Below are 26,595 nucleotides of genomic sequence, written 5' to 3'. Positions count from 1 at the left end.
AAAAGGAAAAGGTCCGAGTCAGCAAGTGCTGCAGTCATGCCTTGAGGGCACCTGCAAGAGTGAAGTCTGGGCAAGGCTACAGGACAGCGAGTCCTGCACTCTGGTCTTGGGGGCTCCAGCCACAAGGACAGGAGACTCCTGTCAAGGACAGTGCAAAGCAAATGCCACGGTCTGACCTCGAGGGCAGCTGCAGAAGAGATGCCTCGGGAAGGCCAGAGGTCACCAAGTGTTCTGGTCTGGCCATGAGGTCACCTGCAGGAGTAATACCTCGGGAAAGCTCTGGGTCAGCAAGGAACGAGTGGCTGTGCGAGGGCTCCTCACAGCACCGCTCTCTCCATCCTGTCTTGTCGCGTGCACAGAGCACTGTGGAGTGGCCTTGTCACTGCCAACACCTATGCCACAGCATGTCACAAAGGGCCCTTGGATACCCTGTCCCGTTCCATGCCACGGTGACCATGCTGCACCATGTCACAAAGCGCCCTTGGATACCCTGTCCCGTTCCATACCACGGTGACCATGCTGCACCGTGTCACAAAGGGCCCTTGCACACTCTGCCTGGAGCGTAGGCTCTGGGTCGAGGGGCAGGCTCAGCATTGCCTGTCTGCAGGCCTCATTGGCGTTCTGCCGGGCGCTTTGCTTCACCATGCCTTGCCTCAATCCCTCCTCTGGAACCTGTGCTTCAGCTGCCCTGTACAACCTGTCTATGAAACTAACGAAAGATTCCTGTGTCTCCTGCTTGAGAGAAAAACAGTTAACAACAGGACCACTGGGTCTTAACTTAAAAAATGCTTTTTCTGCCGCCTTGGCAGTTGCTGCCAGTGCCCCTCTTGGAATCTTTTCCGCCTGTGTTGTTGCCACGTCCCACTCCCCCATCCCACACAGATGATCAATGGTTAACATGCCTCCATCGGTGTCAGAGGAGGTCTCGGCTTTTGCCCAAAGCTGGGGTAATGCATCTCGTACCTCCCGCCTCCATATGGATTCCCATACCAAAAACTCAGCTTGAGTAAGCAAGCACAAAAACAGAGCGCGCATGTCAGCAGGGACGTACTCGTTGGAGGAAAGTGTGACTTTTAACAGCCCCCTAAAGTATTCACTTTCCTGGCCAAACTCCTTTTGGGCTTTGCAAACATCCCTAATCACAGCCTGTGGGATAGGGGCCCACTGTGCCAGGGGTCTGCCCCTCTGCCGCGGCATGTAGGTGACCGGTGCAGCAGAAAAGGCAAGCCGGGGTTGCGGCAGGTCGCAGCTTCCCCCCTCCCCCCCCTTCCTCCCGCTTCCCTCCTCCCCTTGGGAACCAAGGCGTGGGAACCAGAGGGCGGGTCGTGGGAACGGAGGGCGGAGGCAGGACCAGGGCTAGGGGGTGTGGCTGGTGTTACCTCACCCCTAGGGGCGGGGTCGGAGGGAGGACTGCTGAATGATTCATTAGGGGAGGTGCCAGAAGGGGGTGGAGGGGAGGAGTGGGTGGAGAAGTCTCGGGAGTGGGAGGGGTTGGCTGTAGGGCGAAAGGGGTCGTTGGGAGACAAAGCATGGAGGGAGGGGGATGGGCATGCCATGCGGTCCCCTCCATCTTGTGCCCTGGGGCAGGGAAGGGGATTATTTTGGGAAAGGTCAGGGAAAGGTTGTGGAGAGGGATCTGGGGTTTTAAAACTCACAACTTTACTACTATGGGGCAGGACTGTACAAAGAGAGCCACTTTGGGGAGGGGAAGGGTGCAGGGCGATGCCAGCATTGTCCTGTGATGGAACCTGGGGGTTGACAGAGAGGCCAGAATCTGCCTGCGGCTGGTTTTGCCGGGATGCCTGTCTGAGAATCCCCGGGCTAGGGAGAGAGGGATAGGAGAGGGAGTTTGGGGGATTTGGGGGGCTTGGGGGGCAGCATTCGCCCTGGGGTGGCTCTGGCTTCCCTTCGCAGTTATTTTTGACAATATTTCTCAATTGGATTGCCAGATGGATGAAAATTGAGAGGGACTGGTCATCCTTTTGAGCAATTTCTTTTTCAACTCGGTCCCAGAATTGAATTTGGTACAAATTTTCCTGCGAGATGTCCTGGAAGGACTGCCAAAGCCACTGGGCAAAACGCTTAACGTCTGACTTTTTACATCTCTCTCCTCCCCCAACTAAAATTCCTAGGATTTGAACGCAAATTCTCTCGTGCGACACAGACAATTTTGCACCCATTATGTCGATGTTAAAGTGTGTCGTGAACCTCACAGCTGGTAAAATAACAAAAGAAAAAAAAATACCTCTATCGGAAAGCTAGGTAGCCTGCCCTTACACACTCCCTGCAGCGGGAGACAAAATGTGGGATCTTTCGCCCCCCTGTGGGAGAAAGAGAAACCCACCCCAAAAGGAGAAGGGCGTATAAAGCCAGGGAATCTCAGAAAAACGGAAAGCTGGACAAGACAAACGCAGGTTCAAACCAATGTGGTTCATCAAGCGTTTTCCGTTTATTCAAGATAAGGTGGTAGTTTATATAAGCTTCCACATAGTTTACAGAAACAAAGACACTCTAATTGGTAGGCTAACATTGTTTACCTTTTCCTTAAAACGGCCTGCACTGTACACCATAAAACCTATACTAATTCACACCCAGACAACTCAGTGGTCCCCACAGTACTTTAAGACATTTTCTACCTGCGCCACAACCCTGAATTTCTAACTGCGTCAGAGGCTTTGAGGGCCCCACCAGGCCTCAATCTGAGGCCTAGCCTGGAGTAGCTCAACTTTCACAATTCATGCCCTCTTTCTCTCAAAAATGCTGTAACAATTCCCTCTTTTTCTTTTGAGCTACTCAGGCTGGAGTGAAGGCTCAATGAACTAATTTTTGCACACACTGTCTTTGACCCAGCCAGAAAAACCTGAAGAATTGAGCCAGTTATCAAATGAAGTGTCCATTTGGAGAACACTGCGTTTGGCTCGTTGAGTCTTCTGAGGCAATTCGAGAACCTGATGTATGGTGGGAGCAAAAAGCATCAACCTACCGATATAACATGGGCCTCCCCTAGCATTCTGAGGGACTGCTGACCAGGCTCGGTCCCCACAAATGAGGAAGGTTCCTGGGGGCAGTTTTTCCTGCACTACCTCTTGGAGTCGAATTGTTACAATATTCTAAATAGTTGTAATACAATGGTGATCTGGGAGACAATCAAGTGTTGTCATCTGTCAATTTTCCATTTTCTTGAGTTGGTTTGGTAGCATAAGATCCAAATATCAAACAGTAATTTCCTGGGACAGAACCCAAAAGACCAAATTCTTGAAAACTACCATCAGTAAATTTAAGGTTTTGCACAAATGCAACAGCTTGCGCTCCCAGAGTGCTATTTAAACTTATTTGAGCTCAGGTCCAAGTCTTGAACTCTGCCATGGGACCCAACGAGACTCCAAAATTAAACAAGTACGAAATAAAAACATTGAGGCCCACCACATTCTTCTCAGGTTCTTGAATGCCCTGTCTAACATGAAAGAAACAATCTTAATTCTAAACATAAACTATAACTTCTAATAAACTAACTTCTGATAAATCTAACTTCACACTTATGATATTTCAACTTATTTTCTCTGAACTCTACAAAATTAATTTTCATCGGAACAGGATTCATCACGGGATGTTCCAGGCAAACTGTTGTTGTTCACGTTGTTATAACTGCGGGTTGATATCTTTTTCATCTATTTTTAAAATTCTGTGTCTGCCTTTTCGTATCAATGCAGCGAGAGCATCTGTCCTGTCCATCACACGACTTCTTGGTTGGATGGGTAAAAACACTCACTCAAGTAGAATTTCTGCTGATCCCCGTTGGGAGCTCCCTCTTTTTCTTTTGCCATTGAAAGACAATGGCAAGATGAACAGAAAAATCACAGGCATTACTAAAACTTATTAAAAACTTAGCAAAAAAAAATTCTATAACATCATTAAAAACACACTTATAAAAAAAAAACTCAAAGCCCACGATCTTCTGTGGGTGAAACACAAATCTTTGCACAATCCACTTTTGCTGTGCATCCTCTGATCCACTTGTGGAGAGATCAGTGCCCTCTTGCAATTGATAAGTTCCACATTCTTCACTGAAATCCATCTAGATTCTGCACCTGTTAAAACACAAACAAACCCAACACCCCCACAGGGACTGGAGGGTCCTCTCTCAATTCTGTTCCCTAAAACTTGCATGAAGAAATGGAAATATCAACATCTTTGTTATAAATATGAAAAACATTAAGAACAAAACAATGCACATAGTAAAGAAACAAACAACAAATAAAAATCAATTAGATAATACACAATTAATATTACATATAAAATCACAGTTACCAAGTGCTACACTATCAAATTGTCGTCCCAGAGTCTGCAGCAGCTGAAAAACCTTAAAACAACAGAGATTTGGATAAAACATGTCCGGATCATGTCTCTCCAAAACTCCCTTTGAGGCTCAGCTGTCCTATATGGTCAAATTGTCAAGCCAAAAGGACTTGAATACTTTTTGATGCAGGAAACACCTGGGTCAATGACACCATCCACGTAGAGGCAGAGCTTGGCCAGAGCTCAAACTCTAATTGGAGGATATGTTTAAAACAAAAGTCTTAGAAATAACAGTTATAAGTAAAAAAACTTATTATTAAAAATTTATCAAACCATCAAATAATTGAACCTGTCTAAAATTTGTTTCAAGACAAAAATTCTCTAAATACAACAAACTTTTTCTTTAGAAATCTAAAAATTTGAAGTCTGAAATCTTGAACCAAAACTTGGACTATAAATTTGTAAAAGAAGATAAATTGCAGCTGCATAGAAGATTGAACAAAAAAAAAATCACATGAGTAATTAAAAAGTCAAAAACACAGGATCCTGAAAAAACACATATTGTAATCAATCACCTAAAAAGACAATAAAACATATGAAAACTGACTGTAAATATTAAAACAACACCTCAATACCTTAACATCTTAATAATAATTCTTATCTCAAAAATCAGACAACTTACATTATATGATCAACTTATCAACAAGAAATGTTTAAAATAGTTTAAGACAATCTTTTCAAAGCATTCATATAACATTAGTAACAATCACTACTTATCTTATTACCTACAAAAACTTGACAATCATCATTTATCTTATTATCTATAAAAACTCAAAACCAGAAATTGTGAACTCAATGCCAACATTCCATCTGACTGACTTTTCTCAAATCTTTGTTTTCAGAGACATTTTTGGCAATTAAATCATTATCAACATTTCTGTCTTTTACAGTGATTTTCATCTATATTGTATTTGAAATAACATTGATTTGCATAATGTCCATCCTTATTGGTATCCTGGAAAACACTCGGTACTGCTATACTTTTTCATTCCGTCTTCTGACTTTTGCAAGGAATTGGAAAAATGCTGTTGAAATTTTTGCTGTAGTGTTTCCATCTCGCCATCTGTGGCATTGCTGCTCTCGGTGTTGTTATTGCCGTGGCAACCAGGCTGTGCAGCGTCTCTGCCGCCATTGCGGGGTGCTGCGGGGAGATGAGGGGGCGGCGCCGTCTCGCTCCCGTCCTTGCTGCGTCACTGTGGGGATGAGAGAGGAGACGCCCCTGATGCGGCCGCGCCCCACCTGCTCCGACTCCAGCGCGGCCAAGCCCCCGGGAACGCCCATCTCCCTCCTCGCGCTGTTGCTCAGCAACAAGGAGCCTTCTGTCTCTCCGCTGAAGTCCGCTCCGCCCCGGGGCCGCCTCAGGCTCGGTGCTGGCCGGCCCTGCTCTGCCTGGCCCCGCTCTGCCTGGCCCCGCGCCCGCCGCTCCGCACTGCCACTTCGCGCTGCCGCTCCTGCGGTCCGCCCAGGTGGCTGGCCGGTGCTCACCGCCGCACCCTGCTGCTCTCCGCCACAGCCCGTTGCCTTAGTTCTGCCAACCCGTTCCACAAGGGACAAGGAATGGGCTTTCTGTAACTTTTTCTTGTGATTGCTTGTTCCTGCTACAATTGACAACAGGAAGGTCTGGCTCTGAGTTGTCAGAATCTGAACTCGGTGGGAGGGGGCAGCGTAGAGCTCCCGTGGTGGAGTGGGAACTGGCATTTTCAGGGCTCTGCTCTGGTGTTGTTTGGGTGGCTGCTTCTGCCATTCCGCTAGCATTGGGGTGCCCAGCCCCTCCAAACCGCGCCAGGCTGCTTGCCGCTGCCGCCGCTGCTGGCAGGTGCCGGCGAGCCGCTCCTCTGCGTTTGCACGCACCGGTGGCAGCCGCCGCCCCTGCCGCTGCGGGGGGGCGAGGGGCCAGCGCCGCCTCGCTCCCGTCTCCGCCCTGGTCTCCGCCTTGATCTCCGCCCCTGAGTTCCTCCTTCTGACTCAGCCCTGTTTCGTCACCAACTCCGCCTGCCTCCTCAGGTGTCTCCCCGCCTCCCGAGGGACCCGGGAGGGCCACTTCCTGGTCTGCCGCATTTCGCGGAACCGCCGAGCTGTTAACATCCGCTGCTCGCGAGCACACTTCCGCTCCGGGCGTGGCCGCATCCCCGCTCCGTCTCGCGCCGGCCGGCCCCGCGCCGGCCGGCTCTGCATTTCCCTCCAAACGAGCAACAAAATCCCTGACAGAGGGGCTGACTGGGGCTTTCTGCCCTCGCACTGGCCGCATATTACAAACATTAAAAAATTTTTCAACCCGAGATGGCTTCCGAACTTCTGTCTGTTCTGATGTGGACTGCTCAAATGCTTGAACTGCAGCTTCCGCTGCTTTTTGTCCGCGGCCCTGCTCTGTAAGGTATGCAAAACTTTCTTCCAAACACCTCCAAGCTCTAATAGTGTTTTCTTGTCTTTTCTGCCCCCCGAGTCAATTGCTTGCATAAGATCGGACTCTTTTTATCTTTTTCCCTCTCTCAGAGAGGATATGTGAAAGAAACCGCGGTGCTCTTCCTCAGACGTTCTTGATACGTCCCCTTTCTTTCCCTTCGCGGCTTACCTCCAACCTCTGCGGGTGTCTCCGCTCGCTTTTCTTCGGCAAGGCAGAACTCCCGCTCCAGCTTCCCAGCCTCGGCCACGTCCACACCCGCCGTTCGGGTCTCTTGTGAACGCCGAGGTCTTCCCACTGCTCCAACGGACTCTCGCAAACAAACAACAATGCGAAGAGTCTTTTTCCTCCCGTTGGGAACGGCCCAATTCGGAGTTTGGAGACTTCTGCTCCGTCCCACTTGATCCCCGTTCACAAAAAGTGAATTTGGGATCCCGGTCCCGTCACCATGAGGCGATTTGGACCTGAATTTTCGTCGCGCGACTCAAACTCGGCTCCCCGTTACTCTAAAAGTAGTTTGGGAGCCTTTTCGGAGCCTCCTGAGTCCCTGGTCCGGGCGCCACTTAAAGCCAGGGAACCTCAGGAAAACGGGAAACTGGACAAGACAAACGCACATCCAATCAATATGATTAATGCAACGTTCTCCGTTTATTCAAAATCAGGCGGTAGTTTATATAAGCTTCTACATAGTTTACAGAAACAAAGACACTCTGATTGGTAGGCTAACATTGTTTACCTTTTCCTTAAAACGGTCTACACTTTACACCATAAAACCTATACTAGTTCACACCCGGTGGTCCCCACAATACCTTAAGACTATTTTCTATCTGCGCCACAAGACCTGAATTTCTAACTGCGTCGGAGGCTTTGAAGGCCACACCAGGCCTCAATCTGAGGCCTAGCCTGGAGTAGCTCAACTTTCACAGTTCATGCCCTCTTTCTCTCAAATATGCTGCAACACTGTTCTTATTACACAATATGTGATTGTAGCATTCAGTGACTGATACTGACCCAGGGACACTCCTAAGGAGGTCTGGCCTGGTCAGAGATGCTGTGCCTTGAGATCTGACCCAGTGTGGACAACCTTGCTCCCCATTCCCGAACCCCATCCTGTCTCTCTTCACTCACCTGGGACCTGCTTTGCTCAAAGAACTGGCTGTGCACGGCCAAGGAGGGTTTCTCCTTCTTTTATTTTTGAAGTTAACTAAACTCCTGAGTTTCCCCATTGAAAACAGACACTCTCCTCGGGTCTGTGCCAAGCCAAAGGTGCCTCCAAGACCACTACAGCTGTGAGGGTGGATCATCATCCCAACCCGCACTGGGCCATTGCAAGGGGCTGTGTCCATGGACACTGCACTGACCAGACTGATGGGTTTGGGTGCCATGGCAACGCTCATCAGTTCAGGTTTCCTTGGAAACCACCCCAAGGAGTCATTTCTGCAGCCAGGTTCCATGGCCTGCAGAGCTGTTGCTGCATTCAGCTGCCATGGCAGCCCTCAGGACAAAGCAGTGCCAGGGCTGTTCCAGGTACAATTGCAGTGACACTCATTGGTGTCACCAGGTTCCACAGCAACAGCCACAGGGACGTGTTCCTTGGTTTGGTGCCGTGACAACCAAGGCCTGGAGCTGCTGTGATGGTTGTTTGCCATGGACACCTGCCCTGGGCCCCTTGCTCAGGGCTGGTGTCACTGGAGCTGGGTCTCTGGGAGCTCCAGAGGTGGCTGTGGAGCATTGCCTGTGCTGTGCCAGGGACTGGCAGACACTGCTGGGCTGGGATAGAGGCTCTGGGGGGATTGGGCTTCCAGGGCAGGGCAGTGCTGGGGTTACAGGGCAGGGCAAGGCTGGACCTGCCCCTTCCTTCCCAACACACAAAATGTTTCCAGCCAACAATCTCCTCCAGTCTGTCACAACAGGCAGTGTTGGAGATGGAACCCCAATTCTGGCCATAGGCACCTGGACAAGAAGGACAGTTCTTTTCCATAGGAAGGAAAGCCCAGAGCCCCAGTGTTTGGAAGGGAGGTGAGAGCCTCACTAGGCCAAGGCCAGCCAGAATTGTCAGTAATGGCAGATTTTTCTGGGACCAGCCTTTGGATATAGGGAATTTTGGAGGCAGAACCCCAATCTCAGCCATGGGCACTAGGAGAAGATGGAAAGTTCTTTCCCATAGGAAGGAAAGCACGGAGCCTTCCCCAGTGTTCTGGGGACAGATGAGAGGTCACCCTCATGAAACCATTGCCAGCCAGACTTCTCATGGCAATATTCCTATGGGAGCAATCCCTGGATAAAAGGAAATTTGGAGGTGAAATCTGAATTCTGGCCATGTGTGCCTGGAGAAGAATGAGAGTTCTTTTCCATAGCAAGGAAAGCACAGAGCCCCAGTGCTCCAGCAGGTGAAGAGAGGCAGCCCTTGGCATTCCAAGATCAGCCAGACCTGTCAGTGGCCCCTGGCAGGCCAAGCCAGCCAGACCTGTTCCATGTTCCCTCAGTTCCATGGGGTCCCGCAATGTCCCAATGGTCCCTTGCTTCCAAAAGGCCCTGACATGTCACAATGCCCCCTTGGTGACACCAGGCCCTGCAGGGTCCCAATGGTCTCCATGGTTCCATCAGACCCCACAGAGTCATAATGGTCTCTGGGTCCATGAAGCCCCACAGTGTCACCATGGCCCCTTGGTTCCATGGGCTCCAGTGGTGCCACAATGATCCCCTTGGTTCCATGAGGTGCCCACAGTGTCACAGTGATCTCCATGGGAAGGAAAGAACCAAGCCCCAGTGTGGCAGGGGCAGCCACCAGAGGCCAAAGCCAGCCAGGCTTGATGGTACTGGCAGATTTTGTCTGGGAGCAACCGTTGGATATAGGGAATTTTAGAGGTGGAACCCCAATTTCAGCCATTTCTGTGTAGATAAGAAGGATGGTCCTTTTCCATAGGAAGGAAAGCACAGATCCCGTGTTTCAAAAGAGAAGAGGAGAGAGGTGGCTCCTGAGAGGCTGAACCAACCAGACCTGTTTGTCCTGGCAGCTTTTATCATATGGAATTTGGGAGGAGGAATTTCAATTTTGACCATGGACCCCTTGAGAAGAAAGAAGGTTCGCTTCCATTCGAAGGTAGGCACAGAGCCCCAGTGTTTCGAGGCAGGTGAGAGGCAACTCCCAAGAGGCCAAGGGCAGCCAGACCTGTCTGTCCTGGCAGCTTTCACTTGGGAGCAATCCTTGGATATACAGAGTTTTGGAGGTGGAATCCCAGTTTTGGCCACGGTTGCCTGGTCAGGATGGAAGGTTTTTTCCTATAGAAATGAAAACCACAAAATCCAAGTGTTCTGGAAGAAGATGAGAGGTGGCCACCCTTAGGCCGAGCCAGCCAGACCTGTCTCTCCTGATACTTTTCATCTAGGGGCTGTCCTTGGACACAGGGCATTTTGGAGGTGGAATCTCAGTTTTGGCTGTGGGTGCCTGGACAGGAAGAGGAGTTCTTTTCATTAGGAAGGAAAGCACAGAGCCCCAGTGTTTCAGAGGCAGATGAGTGCCAGCCCTCAGGAAGCCAAGGCCAGCCAGACTTGTCAGTCCTGGCAGCTTTTGTCTGGGAGCTATCCTTGGATATAGGGAATTCTGAAGGCAAAACCCCAGTTTTGGCCATGGGTGCCTGGTTGAGATGGATGGGTTTTTTCCTTTAAGAAAGAAAAGCACATGGTCCCAGTGTATCATAGGCAGAGGCGAGGTGGTCCCCAGGTGGCCAAGTCAGCCAGACCTGTCTCTCAGCAGATTTGATCTGGGAACAATGCTTTTATATAAGGAAATTTGGAGAAGAAATCCTGGTTTTGGCCATAGGCCCCTGGAGGAGAAGGACAGTTCTCTCCCATAGGGAGGAAAGCCCAGAGCCCCAGGGCTTCAGGGGCAGATGAGAAGCAGCCCTCAACATGCCAAGGTGGTCAGGTGGTCCCCAGGAGGCCCAGCCAGCCAGACCTGTTCCATTTTCCCTTGGTTCCATGGGACCCCACAGTGTCACAATGGTCTCCTTGGCTCCATGAGGCCCTGGAGTGTCACAATGTTCCCCTTGCTTCTGCAGTGTCACAATGGCCCCGTGCTTCCATGAGGCCTTGCAATGTCACAATGGCTTCGTGGTTCCACAGAGCCCTGATGTGTCACAATGGCCCCTGGGCTCCGTGTGCCCTCGCTGTGTCACAGCGGCTCCTCTGTGACACTGCGGGCTGCACAAGGTCACCATGGACCCTTGGTTCCTTGGGGTCTCTGAGTTTCACATTGGTCTCCTTGATTCCATGAGGCAGCACAGTGTCACAATGGCCCCTTGGTTCCATGAGGTTCCGTAGTGTCACCGTGGTGTCCTTGGACCCACATTGTCACAACTGACCTGTGGTAATCACATATCCTCTGAGCAGAGAGAGAGATCTCCCAGGATTTTCCTGGGAAGCTGTGAGAAGCTGTGAGAAAGCTCAGAGAAAACAACAAGAAACAATTCTTATCTTCACCTGCTGCACCTGTTGTTGTGCACATGTGGAATGTGTTATGGAGATTTGTTTACCAAAGGGTGATTTCTAAATTGGCCAATGGTGATGGTGTTTGGATTTCAATTAACCAGTCTGATCTGTCTGTATCGGACTGTCTGCAAGAGTGATGAGTGTTTCTTAGCAGTATAGTATAGGATAATGTAATAAAGTGATTGATCAGCCTTCTGGAATCATGGAGTCAGTGCTAATTATTACAGGCTGGGGACGCCCTGCTACGATAGCTATCCAAGTCAATCTTTCCATACCTCTGACTGCTAAACAGAATAGGCTTAACAGGCATAGCAGGAACACCAACCACTGTAGACCCAAAGAGCTGGCTGAGGAGTTGGGAGAAAACTTCCCCTGGTGTCATTTCCTCACAGTAGGTACCATTATTAAAGTAATTCCAAACACATACAGTTTTGTGGTATCCTCGAATCTGTGTGCCCACCATCCAGTGGAAATTAAAAATCCATACATTCCTCACCATATTAACCCATCAAACAAATTAATTATCAGCCAGATTTGCCATAGTTATAGGATGGGAAAAATGTAGCCACAACCATGTGCCACCCAAACCAGGGTAAGCTAGACCACATGGTGACACCTAACAAGGTTTCTATATCCAGTGCAACAAAAAAAATAATGTTACTCAAGAATTGTTATTCTTATTTCACCCTGTTTCTCTCAATGCCCTCAGGCTGCACATCGGGTGCCAAAACTGGTCTTGGTTTACAAGACAGGTGTCTGCTAGGGAAGGCAGCAAAAAGCCTCCTGTGGAATGGAGAATGTAAACCCCCTCCCTCCAAATTATTAGAATCATGAAATCAAGGGGCTCTCAGGCAGGCAAAGATATGGGAATAGGAATGTCAGCTCTTTCCTAGTGTGTATAACAAAGCAAACAAGCAGCAGCAGCTGCGGCACGAACAGCAAACAGAGCAGAGCCCAGTCCCGGCCTTTGGGCCGTGGCGCTTTCCCTGCGGTGCAGTTCCGGGCACAGCCAGCAGGGGCGCTGTGGCTCCCGGGGGCAGGGCAGGTGCGCTGACCCCCACGCGGCTGCAGGGGGCGCTCCGGCCGGGCTCGGCAGCGCGGGGCCATGGCGGCTTTGTCCGAAGGGGGAAGGGCTGGAGAGAGGCTTTGCTTCACAAACCCCGGGGCAGCAGGCTCCGGTGCCCCAGCAGGACTCTCAGAAAGCAGTCAGCTCGGTGCCCCAGCAGGACTGGCAAAAAGCAGTCAGCTGGGCTGGCAGGATGTCTCGGCAGGCCCGGGGTGAGGGGCTCCAGCAGGGCAGGGAGAGCCCAGCTCAGGATCCTGGACACCAGAGCAGACAGGGATAGGTCTCTCTTTTAGTGGGGCAGGTGTAAATAAGGTCCCGGTTTAGTGGCTGTTCTCACGAGCAGAGGCTCATCCCAGGACAGAAGAAACAGCTCTGGCCCGGGCTTTGGCAGCAGCAGTGGAAACTCCCATCTCCAAGAGCAGCAGCTCCTCCCAAAATAAGGGATCAGCCGATAAACATCAGCCAATGATAAGGAACAAACAGAAAGGAAAAACCCAACCCCCAACACTGGTTTACAATTCCTAATGCTAAGGGAGAATTGTATAAAGTTTTAATTCCACCTTTATAATTGTTTACGTACGAGCTCTTGAAATGTCAGGGGTAGGGATTGGAACCTGCTGCTCCAAGGCTCCTCTCACAAAAAAGAGGCTTAGAAAGGCTGGTGGTCCTTGGGGGTATTTGGGGATCTATAGGGGCTATTGGGGGTCCTTTCTGTGCCTCCTGACCTGACAGGAGCTTCTCTAATAAACTTAGGCTAAAGCTCCCAGTCTGCCCATGACAGGAGCCACTGTGAGTGCCTGTGACATCCCGGCTCTTTGGCAGCCTGAGGACACTTAGAAAGTCCCCATGAAACCCCTCTGAGGGCCTGTCAAAATATCTGAACCTTAATAGGCAAACTGTCGGCTCTTAACTGAAAGGTTGGTGGTCCAAGCCCAGCCAGGGATGCCATTTTTGTCAGAATCTGTGGTATTTAAATGATCTCAAAATTGCAGAAATTTGCTGTCTTTGAGCCCCGCTGCCAAAGAAGAAGCCATAATTCATCTGTGCTGGTTTTCAAGGTTGTTTATTCTTGCTTATCTATAACATGTTCTGTCTGACCTGCAGTAGGCCTTTCTTGCGGGACAGCGTGCAGGGCTCTGCCCCTCAGTGGGAAGTTACAAACATTATATACCAGAAACTACCTGTGCTATATTTACAATAATGTGCCAATACCTACCACCTCTGTTGAACAATGTGTCCCCAGTCTAAACCAACAGAAAAATGCCAACACTGCAGTGAAACATGGAAGGCATGAAGAAGATGAAAAAGGACAGGACACACACGATTTCCTCCATCTTGCCTCCTTTGAACCCCTTATCTAGAATCCTAAAGTTCTACTTTTGCACCCGTGTCACACTAATTATTACTCATATCAAACACTCAGAGTGTGTAATTCATCCTGTAAGATTGAAAACTCTTTTCCATGGACAGAGATCACAGACAGTGTCTCTTAGGGCTCTGTACAGGGGGGTTCCTGACCCCTGCCAGGGTCCCAGACCTGCCAGGGCAGCCAGAGGGATGCCCTGGATTACCACAGCAAACCTCATAAGGACCCATTGCTATGGTCAGTTTCCATGGCAACCATAACCAGCCCCTGTTGCTATGGTCAGTTTCCATGGCAACCATCACCAGCCCCCTGTTGCTATGGTCAGTTTCCATGGCAACCTTCCCCAGCCCCTGTTGCTATTGTCAGTTTCCATGGCAACCATCCCCAGCCCCTGTTGCTGTGGTGTAAGAGGCAATCTGAAGACCCTCACTCATTTGCCTGCCTATTGCCACGAGAAGGAACTCCCTTCCCCCACTGCAGTTCCAGCCTGGGGAAGGCAACAGTGCAGGTGCAGCCGCTGTACTGTTACGTTCTGTTCCGAATGAGGCCCGGCAAGAACTTGGCAAGGACTTGGCGAAGACCCAGCATGGACCCAGCACAGAGCGGCCCTCTGCAATTCCTGCTTCACTCTCCACCTTTAAACCAATGAACTGTTGGGGTGACTCTGGTGGTCTCTCACTGAAGACCCCTCATCTGCCTCGTTACCACCGTGACAGACAGAGATCAAGAACCCTCTCCCCAAGGACTGAGACTGAGACCCCTACCACAGAGAGTGGTGGTGGGGGGAAATGACATGACCTGTTCAATGGACTTATTCATCATTGTGTTTGTTCAGCCTGGATGATTTTCTGTAGATACACCTGTTCCCCCCATAGCAATTTCAATAGACTCTCATTGTTCTGCATGTTCCCCCCTTTCCTTCTGTGGACTATAACTGGAACCCTGGGTTAGGTAGGACTTTGGAGACTCTCCCCAACACAACAAGACGGATCCCCATCGTCCGGACCAGTGAGGACCTCGCCTGTGTTGGCAGCTATTCCCATCCCCCCTTCTCTCTCCCTTCTCGCTCTCTCCTTTTTATTTCTTTTCTGACCCCACTATCGCATTTATTGTTTTTTGGCCCTTAATAAAGGTGCATCTGTTGTGATTAAACTGATAGTCCCCTGCTGTTTGTCTTTTGCACTTTGGGATCGGCTAAGGAACCATCACGACACCCCGCTACAAGCGGATTGTGACATATGGTCAGTCCCTGGGCAGCTCCATGGAGACCCCATGCCAGGGGTGGTTGCCATGGACACCAGCTCAGGCCTGCAGCCAGAGCCCGTTTCCATGGCAACCATTGGCACTCCCATCCCAGGGTCATGGGATCCCAGAACCACAGAAGTGGCTGAGCTGGGACGGACCCATCAGGATCCTCGAGTCCAGCTGCTGGCCCTGCACAGGACACCCCAACACTGCCAGCCTGGGCCTGGCAGCGCTGTCCAAATGCTGCTGGAGCTCAGAGAGCCCTGGAGCTGTGGCCCTTCCCTGGGGAGCCTGGGCAGTGCCCCAGCAGCCTCTGGGCAAAAACCTTTCCCTGAGATCCAACCTCAGCCTGCCCCGACACAGCTGCAGCCGCTCCCTCCACTCCTGTCCCTGGGCACCAGAGTGAAGAGGTTCCCTCAGCCCCAGCCAGGGACCCGCTCCCAAGGCTGCTGCCATGGCCACCATGGCTGGCACCAGCTGGGATGCTCGGTTTCCACAGGCCGGGATTCAGGAATGGAATTGCCCAATTTCCTGCTCCTGCTCAAACCCCGCTGGTGCTCGTTGCCCTCCCACCTTCCACTGAAGGAAAAAAATGGAAAGATCCCAGGCTGGGATAAGAACAGTTTACTGGGAACAGCAACGAGATAAGGAACAAACAGGAATAGAAAAAATATTGACAACAGAAGGGATAAGAAAAATAATTTACAAGGGAAACTACATCACCATCAATTGTACCTTCCTGGCCACATGTCTCCTCCTGCCTGGAAAGGACAACCTTCTCAGGGAGAGAGAGAGAGAGTCCCTTTCCTGCCCCTGGCAATGACCTGAGGTGGGAGTGAATGTAGTGACAGGGCCATGGCCACACCCTCATGTTCTTCAATCCCACATGAGGTCATTGGCAGGGGCAGGAGAAGGTACAGGTATCTTCCCAGCATGGATCACAGGGAACAGGGATCACCAGGGCTCTTCCCAATGTGGGTTCTTCAATGGGGGGTGAAGCTGGAGCGGTGCATGAAGCTCCTCCTGCAGTTGGGGCACTCACAGGGCTTCCGTCACCGGTGGCTCTGTTGGTGTTTGGTCAAGTGAGAGCTCTGGGTGAAGCTCTTCCCACACTGGGGACACCCATAGGGCCTCTCCCCAGTGTGGATGCGCCGGTGGGTGACAAAGGTGGAGTTTTGCTTGAAGCCCTTCCCGCAGTCAGGGCAGCGGAAGGGCCTCTCATCCGTGTGAATCCGCTGATGTACAAGGAGATGGGAGCTGGTGTGAAACCTCTTCTGACACTCAGGACACTCGTAGGGCCTCTCCCCAGTGTGGATGCGTTGGTGGATGATGAGGTGGGAGCTCCAGCCGAAGCTCTTCCCACACTCCCCACACTTGTAGGGCCATTCCCCAGCGTGGATCATCTGATGTCGTTTCAGACTGTTGCTCTGCCTGAAGCTCTTCCCACACTCCAAGCACTTGTGGGGCTTCTCCCCATTCTGAAGCTTCTCAGGGACCACCAGCTCTGAGCTCTGGCGGAAGCTCTGCCCACCTTCCTGACCCAGAGTGGGCCTTTCCTCCTCAGAGCACCCTGGGCTGGGTTTCCAGCCCCTCCTTGTGTGGGATCTCCAGGGCTTTTCCTCCCTGTTGGATTCCCGCACTGTGGAGTTGCTCAAAACGGCCTCTTCCATGAGGTTGTACTGTGGGAATTTGTCCTTCCTGGTCTCCATCATCAGCTCCTGCTCTGGAGTAGGAAGGACAAGGAGAGGATATGATTTGCCTCCGTGCCACAAGGAATGGTAAGGAGATCCCACCAGTGCATCCCCATCACGACAGCGTCGGCAGCGGGGCTGTCCTGCAGCCGGGGGCCAGACTGGGCCGGGAGATGGAGCAGGAGAGAGGGGGAAAGGGGCACTGACTTCCTCCTCACCTTCCTCAGTGTCCCAGGGCTCCTTCCTCACAGCCTCCTCCTCCATTTCGTGAAGGTTTGGGTATGGGAAATTCTGTTTTGGGAGGAAAAGGGATGAGCACATTGAGTTTTCTTCTCGTTTCAAAGCAAACCAGGGGGAGAATTTATGCCAGAATTACAATTGAAAAAGAAAATTAATATCAAGGCAATGATAGAGAAATCCTGCCTTAAACTCACAGAGTCAGGATATAACCTGACACCCCGTTGGTCAGGGTGGTGGTAGCAGTCTGATGAAATGGTGGCTGCAGTCCGGCTGGAGTGATGAACGTGATTCTGTCAAAGCAGTGATCCTGTAGAAGGGTCTGGTCTTCCTCTGAAGGTCCAGTGGTGGTTATGGAGCTCTTGTCCTCTGGGAATCCAGTAGGCAAGGTGGTTGTGGTGTTGCAAGGGTGAGATTATATCCAGGTAGGAATGCTTGGTTCCTCCCCCTGGGCGGAGCATCCCACAATGGGATGATGTAATTTTATCAGTCCTGCAGTGACACTCAATGGCCCATTAACAGAAGATGGCCCCTAGAGGGCGTTATCAGGGCTGAGCCATGGAAGAGATAAAGAACACTGGCCCACCTGTTGATAACAGTTTATGGAGATGGTGACTGAAAACACTTTTGGTTACATCTGACACTGTAACCTGAAACAGTGAGGCCATCCCTGCTCGGGGTGGGGGGTGAACACTACCCCCCTTACCCAAACTGGCTCCGGTGTAAAACCCCCACCCTGGGAAGGCCACGCACACAGGGGACAATGTCACACTTGCCCTGTCCCAGGGGAGATTTCTGTCCCTGTCACTCCCTTGCTCTCTCCCCTTTTCTCTTTCTTTCCATCTCTCTCTTTACCTCACTTTTACTGTTCAATAAAATCCACTTAAATTTGGTGACCTTTGCACCTTAACAGGGGCAGAGGCATCTCTGTAACAATTTTATTAACTAGCTTGAAACATTATTTTGCACAGTGAGTTCATGGCACTACTGTTGTCTGACCCCAAGTGCCTTTGACAACAGCATTGGTCCCTCCTCTGAGGAGGTTCTGCCTCTTTCTGGAGGAACTCTTGGAAACTTGGATGCAGCTTCCTCTGAGCAACTTTTGGGAGAACTTATGAGGAAAATGGCTGTTGTGGGTGGCCAGTGTAAAGAAAATATATTCCTGTCCTTCCCTGAAAAGTTCGTTAAAGTCACTGGAGGAATGGGAGCAAATCATACCAGTGAAACTGACCAGGATCAGTCACCCCAAGGTGAGGAACACAAGGCTACTAAAGTCCTACAAGAAGCCCAGCTCAAGTAGCTAAACTCCCGAATAATTAGTGAATTTGCAGGCTTGGGGGCTTTTCCAAATATGAGAATCATTATTTTCTTCGTTCCCGTCACCTTTGTGACAGCTCCACAGAGCTTTCCCTTCCTTTTAATAATCTGTATTGGGCCAAATTTCCATATTTCTTTTTTGGAACCTGCCAGCATCTGAGGTAGAGCTGTGCTGGAAGTGATGGAATTTGGAATTGCCACAGAATTTCTTCTGCTGCTGGTTTATTAATGTTTGGGATTTGTTTGTGTTTCCATCACAAGAGACTTGTGGGAAGAGCAAATATTCCTCAAGGCATTTTATGGAGGGTTAAATTTAATTTCTGCTGAGTTTGTTTTGTCTTGTGCCCAGGGGATGCTCAAGGGCTCTCTGGTTTTGGTTTGACCCTAATTTTCTTCTGATTTGTCTTTATCACTTGAAAACACCTGAAAAATGACTAAAAAGAGTATTGATCAGAGATGTCAAAAGTCCCACCATTTAAGAGGTATCTGAGGTAGGATTTATGGTTTGGGAACGTATTCTGGAGGATTTGTGGGTTCTTGGGGGATATCTGGTAGTATTCTCCATATCTTTGCACTCCAAAAGCCAAGGTGGATTGCTCTGTCACCTCAAAATTATTCAATCCCACTGGAAACCCCACAATCTTACCCAAAAATTGCTCAATCCCACCTCAAAATGGCTGGTTCCCACCTCAGTCCCATGCCAAAATTACTCAATTCCACAGCCTCTAGGGTGAGATGGGGTTGGAAGGAGATCGGGAGAAGTGAGATCTAAATTTGAGGTTGTGGGATTAAGATTGTGTGGGTCTGAGTGGTTGTGATTTATTTTGATAGTAAATAAAACTTCCAGAATTATTGATTTCTGTTCCATTCATTTTCTGTCAGTTCTGGTTTGCTTTTCAGAGTGCCGCCTTCTCAGCTGATTTTGTTTGTGACCTCCTGCCCCAGACTGAAAAGCAAGATGTGTTCTATTTCCCATCTGTTTGGCAGTTGTCCTGTGTTAAGTGGGCAGTTTTTCCTTATCTCTTCCACAATCAGTCCCCCCTCAGGGGAGACATCTGCTGATAATGGGCTATTGAATGTCACTGCATGACTGATAAGAACTGTAACATCCCATTGTGAGATGCTCCGCCCAGAGGGAGGAGCCAAGCATTCCTACCTGCATCTAATCTTGAGATTCTGGCCCACCAACACAGCTTTTTCTGGGCTGGATTTCTCAGAGGAACAGCTGCCTCTTCCTCTTCAGAAGAAGACACCCTTTTCTACAGGATCACTTCTCCAACAGAATCACACCTGACACTGCAGGAGGAGTGCAGCCACCATTCCAATTGGACTGCGGCCAACACCCTGTCCAACAGAGTGTCAGGTTGTATTCTGGCTCTGTCAGTGTTGTTTTGGTTCACTACATTGTTCATATTTTCATTTTCTTCCCTAATAAAGAGCTGTTATTCCTGCTCCCACATTTTTACCCGAGAGCCCCCCTTTATTTCAAAATAATAACAATTCAGAAAGAAAGAATCTACATTTTTCTATTTCAGGAGAGGCTCCTGCCTTCCTTAGCAGACACCTGTCATTCCAAACCAAAACACCTCCTTTCTCTCCTGCCTTCCTTTGCCTGCTCTGTTTCTCTCTCTGTGTCTCCATTGACCCAGGGCAGCTCCCACGAAAGACCCTGCCCTGATTTAATTCCCAATCCATGAGCTACGACAACCATGGGTGAAGTTATGAAGGCTGGCAGTGAAATGTCCCTGTAGGATCTTGCTCCACTTGGCTGTTGGCTCTTCCATAAGGACTTTGCCTTCAAGGGCAGGGACATCTTTTCCTGGCTGGGAACTGGAATTCCAGCCCCTTGGAGTGTGTGCCATGGATCCCAGAGGGGCATTCCCGAGGCTCCCAGGGTACTGCTCCTGCCGTGCCTCCCAAGGAGCTGTGCAGGGCAGGGGACAAGGTGCAGCAGCTGTGTTGGTGCTGCAGTGCCACAACAGCCCCTGGTTCCAGGAGTTTCCACACTGCCAACAGCGGTTCCTGGGCTCCATGATGCCCTGCTGTGTCCCCATGGATATTTGGTGGCATGAAGTTCTTCAGTGTCACAATGGCCACCTCGCTCCATGAGCTTCTGCAGTGTCCAAATGGCCTCCTTGGATGGGCAGTGTCACCATGGACCATTGGCTCCATGCAGCCCCGCTGGGTCACCATGGACTCCTTGCTTCCATGAGGTTCTGGGGGTGTCTCCATGGTCTCCTTGGATCCACAGTGTCACAATGGACCACTGGATCCATGTGGCCCTGCTGTGTCACCATGGCCCCTTGGTTACGTGGGACCCCAGAGTCACAATTGACTCTTTGCTTCGTCATCCTATGGGAGAGAACTGTCCTTCTTCTCCAGGGGCCTATGGCCAAAACCGGGATTCCTTCCCCAAATTTCCTTATATGCAAAGATTGTTCCCCAATGAAATCTGTGAATGGAAACAGGTCTGGCTGCCTTGGCCACCCAGGGGCCACCTCTCATCTGCCTTTCAGACACTGAATCCGTGTGCTTTTCTTGCTTAAAAAGCATCCATCTCGACCAGGCACCCATGGCCAAAATTTGGGATCTCCCTCCCAAATTCCCTATATACAAAGATAGCTCCCAGAAAAATGATGCCAGGAATCACAAGTCTGGCTGGCCTTGGCTTCCTGAGGTCTGGCACTCATGTTCCTCTGAAACACTGGGGCTCTGTGCTTTCCTTCCTAATAAAAAGAACTCTTCTTCCTGTCCAGGCACCCATGGTTAAATCTGGGATTCCACCTCCAAAACTCAGTACATCGAAGGATTGCTCCCAAGTGAAAGTTGCCAGGACGGACAAGTCTGGTTGCCTTTGGCCTCTTGGGGGCTTCTTCTCATCAGCTTTTGAAATACTGGGGCTCAGTGCTTTCCTTCTAATGGAAAAGAACCTTCTTTTTTCTAAAGGTGTCTGTGGTCAAAACTGACATTCTTCATCCCAAATTCCATATATCCAAGGATTACTCTATGACAAGAGTTTCCAGGAGAAACAGGTCTGGCTGGCTTGGCCTCACAGGGGCCACTTCCTCCTCTCCCTTTCCTTTCCTTTCCTTTCCTTTCCTTTCCTTTCCTTTCCTTTCCTTTCCTTTCCTTTCCTTTCCTTTCCTTTCCTTTCCTTTCCTTTCCTTTCCTTTCCTTTCCTTTCCTTTCCTTTCCTTTCCTTTCCTTTCCTTTCCTTTCCTTTCCTTTCCTTTCCTTTCCTTTCCTTTCCTTTCCTTTCCTTTCCTTTCCTTTCCTTTCCTTTCCTTTCCTTTCCTTTCCTTTCCTTTCCTTTCCTTTCCTTTCCTTTCCTTTCCTTTCCTTTCCTTTCCTTTCCTTTCCTCTCCTCTCCTCTCCTCTCCTCTCCTCTCCTCTCCTCTCCTCTCCTCTCCTCTCCTCTCCTCTCCTCTCCTCTCCTCTCCTCTCCTCTCCTCTCCTCTCCTCTCCTCTCCTCTCCTCTCCTCTCCTCTCCTCTCCTCTCCTCTCCTCTCCTCTCCTCTCCTCTCCTCTCCTCTCCTCTCCTCTCCTCTCCTCTCCTCTCCTCTCCTCTCCTCTCCTCTCCTCTCCTCTCCTCTCCTCTCCTCTCCTCTCCTCTCCTCTCCTCTCCTCTCCTCTCCTCTCCTCTCCTCTCCTCTCCTCTCCTCTCCTCTCCTCTCCTCTCCTCTCCTCTCCTCTCCTCTCCTCTCCTCTCCTCTCCTCTCCTCTCCTCTCCTCTCCTCTCCTCTCCTCTCCTCTCCTCTCCTCTCCTCTCCTCTCCTCTCCTCTCCTCTCCTCTCCTCTCCTCTCCTCTCCTCTCCTCTCCTCTCCTCTCCTCTCCTCTCCTCTCCTCTCCTCTCCTCTCCTCTCCTCTCCTCTCCTCTCCTCTCCTCTCCTCTCCTCTCCTCTCCTCTCCTCTCCTCTCCTCTCCTCTCCTCTCCTCTCCTCTCCTCTCCTCTCCTCTCCTCTCCTCTCCTCTCCTCTCCTCTCCTCTCCTCTCCTCTCCTCTCCTCTCCTCTCCTCTCCTCTCCTCTCATCTCCCTTAGAAACACTTGCCCTCTGTGCTTTCCTTCTTATACAAAAAAACATCCTTATGTACGGAGAAATGGCAGAAACTGGGATTCCACCTCCCAGATTCCCTATATCCAAGGGTTGTTTTCAGACAAAAGCTACCAGGACAGAGAGGTGTGGCTGCCTTAGGCCTCTGGTGGCCGCCATTTATCTGCCCCTCAAACACCGGTTTTCCGTGCTTTTCTTCCTAAGGAAAAGGACCGTCCTTCTCCCCCAGATGTCCATGTCTGAAAGTGGGATTCCACCTCTAAAATTCCCTATATCCAACGGTTGCTGCCAGCCAAAATCTGCCAGTACTGTCAAGTCTGGCTGGCCTTGGCCTCTGGTGGCTGCCCCTGCCACACTGGGGCTCGGTTCTTTCCTTCCCATGGAGATCACTGTGACACTGTGGGCACCTCATGGAACCAAGGGGATCATTGTGGCACCACTGGAGCCCATGGAACCAAGGGGCCATGGTGACACCGCGGGGCTTCATGGACCCAGAGACCATTATGACTCTGTGGGGCCTGATGGAACCATGGAGACCATTCCGACCCTTCAGGGCCTGGTATCACCAAGGGGGCATTGTGACACCTCAGGGCCTCCTGGAAGCCAGGGACCATTGGGACACTGTGGGGCCCCATGGAAGCGAGGGAACATGGACCAGGTCTGGGTGGCTTGGCCTGCCAGGGGCCACCTGACAGGTCTGGCTGATGTTGGAATACCAAATGCTGCCTCTCATCAGCTCCTGGAGTACTGGGGCTCAGTGCTCTCCCCTGTATGGAAAAGACCCATCTGTCTTTTCAAATGCCCATTGCCAAAACTGGTGCTCTCCCTAAAAAATTTCCTATTTGTATGGGTATCTCTCAGAATAAAACCTGCCACCTCTGCCTGGCCTTCTCCACTAGTGGTCACCACTTGTCTGCCCCTGAAACAGAGAAGCTATGTTCCTTTCCTCCTATGCGAAAAGAACCGGCATTCTTGCATAGGGATCATGGCCAAAACTAGAATTTGGCCTCCCAATTTCCATATATCCACGGATTGCTCCCAGACAAAAGTAGCAAGGGTAGACAGATCAGGCTGGTCCTGTCCCCTTTTGATTTTCTTAGACTCTGAGCTGAATGTTTTCATTTGAAAACACCTTGGAGAGGGCCCAGAGATCTCCCAAGGTGGCATTTTGAGGCCTCGGGCACATGACCACTACATATGGACAAAGGAGCTCTGTGCTCCGTGCTGCTGTGGTGGTTTTGCATCACAGAAGTGATGTCCCGAGAGAAGCTTCTAGAAGTTTCTTCTTTGACAAAAAACCAATCAGTAATTAGCTTTGAGAGCTGACAATCTGTTAAACCACTAAGGAAACTGCAGACGCCTCTGTGCAGACCCAAGTTGAAGATGAGAAAGCCTGGCTGGGTCTCTCTCCCCTCTGGCCCCAAAGAGGTGCCAAGGCCGGCCCAGCCCCGTCTCAGCCTTCTGGCCTGGCTGCTGAGATCCTGGCCTGCCCCAGCGCGGCCCAGCCTGACACAGCCCCAGCGCAGCCGCTGCAGAAACCTCCATGGGAAAACAGCTCCGGCCGCAAGGACCGAGCCCGGCCGGGCTCACGGAACCATCTGCAGCCCCGGGCAGATATTGACTCTGCCAGTGCTGCCATCCTCCCTCCAGTGAGAGAAAAGGACACAGGGCAGGCACACAGAGGAGCAACATAAACCCACTGAGGTCAGTGAAGAGGAAGTTGAGTCCCACATGGGAGGGATGAGGAGATGCCCCCTTGATCTTGGGGCTGAAATCCTCTGCTAAGCTATGGAGAAGGATTTCATTGATACATCAGATTCTCTTTTTCCCTATAACGCTTTGAAAAGAATGGGGAGATGACTTGTTCAGCAAAGGCCTCCATGCTAAAGCAAGCAAATATTGCAATAGTTGTGATCCCATGAGAAGTTTGAAAAGAAAGACTGATGAGGCCCTGAGCCTCAGGGAGAGAACACATCTGTTCCCAGAGATGAAGATGATTTCAGAAATACGTGAAGAGAACCTTTGCTCTTAAACAGCTCATCTTGAAACCAATACCCAATAAGTTGACATGGCCCATAAACACAGCTGTGGGAAAAGCTGTGAAAAAATGGGAGGGACTTGGCAATTCCAGATTTTTCTGGGCAACTGCTATTTGTGGAAGTGAAAAGCCATGACATAACTTCTTTATTGTGGATAAGTCTCCAAACATTAACAAAAGGAACTTTTCTCCCTGTTAGCTGACAGAAAGTTTTACGTTTGGTCTCTTTATGTTGTCAGTTTGTATGGAGAGGGGAAGTGTTCTGAAAGTTTTGTTCTGATTCTTATTACTCTTCCTTTTAGTTACCGTTAATAAACTTTTCTTAAAAAATCTTCTCTTTTAAAGTTCTGAGCCTACTTTGCCTTTCTCCTAATCGTATCTCAGAGCATTAAATGAGTAAGTATATTCTAGTGAGTGCACTGGTAATTAAGCAACACTGAACCCACCACACTAATTAATGCATTGGCTGAGAAATCTCAAATTGATGAACCAAAACCACTACAGAAACTTCCTGATGAACTGCACAAGAGCAGAGGGAAATCAAGGCAGAGCCATGGTTTGTCAGGACTTGTTGATCCTAATGAGCCCCGTGGTGCATTTGGAGCTGAGCCCTGGAACCTCAGGGCCTGAGAGGAGATTGCACAAACCTTTCCAGGAGTCAAAGTCAAACGAAAAATACCCAAAGTGTCTCAAGGCATTAATGGAACCCACTGAGGTCCATCCCCAACACAGGGTCCTCATAGACTCCTTGGAGGAGAGAACTGGAGGCCAGGATGGCACAAAAACCTCTCCGATGCACTCAGTGTGGAAAGGAGAATCCAAAGTACCTTAAAAACTTTGAGTATCTCAAAGCATTAATGAGCCCCACTGAGTGTTGTTACTGACAAAGCCTCTCCAGGGACTAATTACAGCAGATAATTGGAGGCCAGGATTGCACAAACCTCTCAGAGACTTCAAGGCAAAAGCCAAAGTCAAAGTCCTTTGAACAACCTGCAATCCCTGGGAGCATGAAGGAGCCCCCAGGGCCATTCCTGACCAAGGCTCCCCAGGGACTCCTTCCAGCAGATCCTTGAGGCCACTGGGATGTGGGCTACGGGGGGATGCTGAGGGCAGGACCAGGGGGTGACAGTGCCCAGCCTGGCTGGGGCTGTGCCAGGAGGCCCCAGGGCCTCAGGACAAGGTGTCTCCTCCCAGCCCTTGGTGGCACAGACCCTGCTGTGCCTCAGGGCACCAAGACTTGGCTTCTCTTTGTCCCCACCTGTCATCAGTGCCTCCAGTTCTCTGCTCTGCCTGGGGCCTGGGGACACTTTCTCAGTCGTGTCCCTCAGTGGGACCCATTAAAAGTCCAAGGAACTTTGGAGTTGGATTCTGACTTGGAGTTCTGGAGAGGTTTCTGCAGCTCCCTCTCAGGGCCTGATGTTCAGGGCCTGAGCACAAAGCCCCAGAGGGTCATTAAAGTCCTTGTGCTGTGTCTGTGCTGCTGAGCTGGGCCGGGCTCCTGGCACAGAGGGTGATCCTGGTAACCAAGGAGAGCTTCAAAAGCACATTTCTCTTGCTGAGCAGCTCTTCTCCCAGCCCAGCAGGGCTGGGGCACTGCCTGCAGCCAGCCCGGGCACAGCACAGAGGCACAGAGAGCTTCAATCAGTCAGGGCTGGGAAGGGCTGAGAAGTGCCTGGGGCAGAATCACTGCCAGCCCTTGGCACAGGAACCTCTGGCTGCAGGACAATGCAGCTGCAGCTCCTGGAGAGATCTCCTAAAGCTGGAACATCCCAATGCCCACAGACCCTGTGAGTACCACTCTGAGCATTTCTGGTGCAGGGGAGGTGAAATTTTGATGAAGCTCTGAAATACTGAAGGGTTCTCACCAGTCATAAAATATTTCCAAGACAAGGATTTGATAAAAATGAGATTTCCAGAGATTTTGTATTCAGTTTCCTTCTACTGGAGAATGACAGGGAGGGAGGGATAAATATTAAATGTTGATTATGAATTTTGACAAGTGCCTGAGACATCTGAACTGTTAGTTTTAGTGCTCACAGGAGATCCCTAATGTTCTTTCAGCCACTCTGCCCATGGACAGCAGCAGCATCACCTTTGCTGGAGCCATCAGGCTCAGTCTGAGCTCTCCTTTCTCCAAGCTGCAAACAGAACCTGCCCCCAGCCAGTGCCCTGCAAACAGGCAGGGTTCTGTCAGGCCAAGGAGAGTGCACAGAGATTTGGGGTCTGGGAGTGCTGGCACAGAGAGATCAGGCACAGGGAAACATCTGCAGGAGGAAAATCTCCAGGAAGCAGAGAGAAGATCAGGGAAGGAGAGAAAACAAAGCCCAGAAATGC

General features: G+C 50.5%; 2 protein-coding genes across 2 annotated transcripts in view; one reads left to right on the top strand and one right to left on the bottom strand.

Moving 5' to 3' along the window:
- LOC105759916 (uncharacterized) overlaps nt 1-26,595 on the bottom strand; it is a 649,836-nt gene that overhangs the window by 424,222 nt on the left and 199,019 nt on the right. The window contains 2 exon segments of the mRNA XM_072921323.1: nt 1,380-1,386; nt 15,982-16,414. Of these exon segments, the coding sequence (XP_072777424.1) occupies nt 1,380-1,386; nt 15,982-16,414 (440 nt within the window).
- The window catches only part of LOC140681480 (uncharacterized), a 1,248,316-nt gene that overhangs the window by 1,166,782 nt on the left and 54,939 nt on the right, over nt 1-26,595 (top strand).

Source organism: Taeniopygia guttata, chromosome 36, assembly GCF_048771995.1.
Source record: "Taeniopygia guttata chromosome 36, bTaeGut7.mat, whole genome shotgun sequence".
NCBI lineage: Eukaryota > Metazoa > Chordata > Aves > Passeriformes > Estrildidae > Taeniopygia > Taeniopygia guttata.
This window is presented reverse-complemented; position numbering and strand designations above follow the sequence as displayed.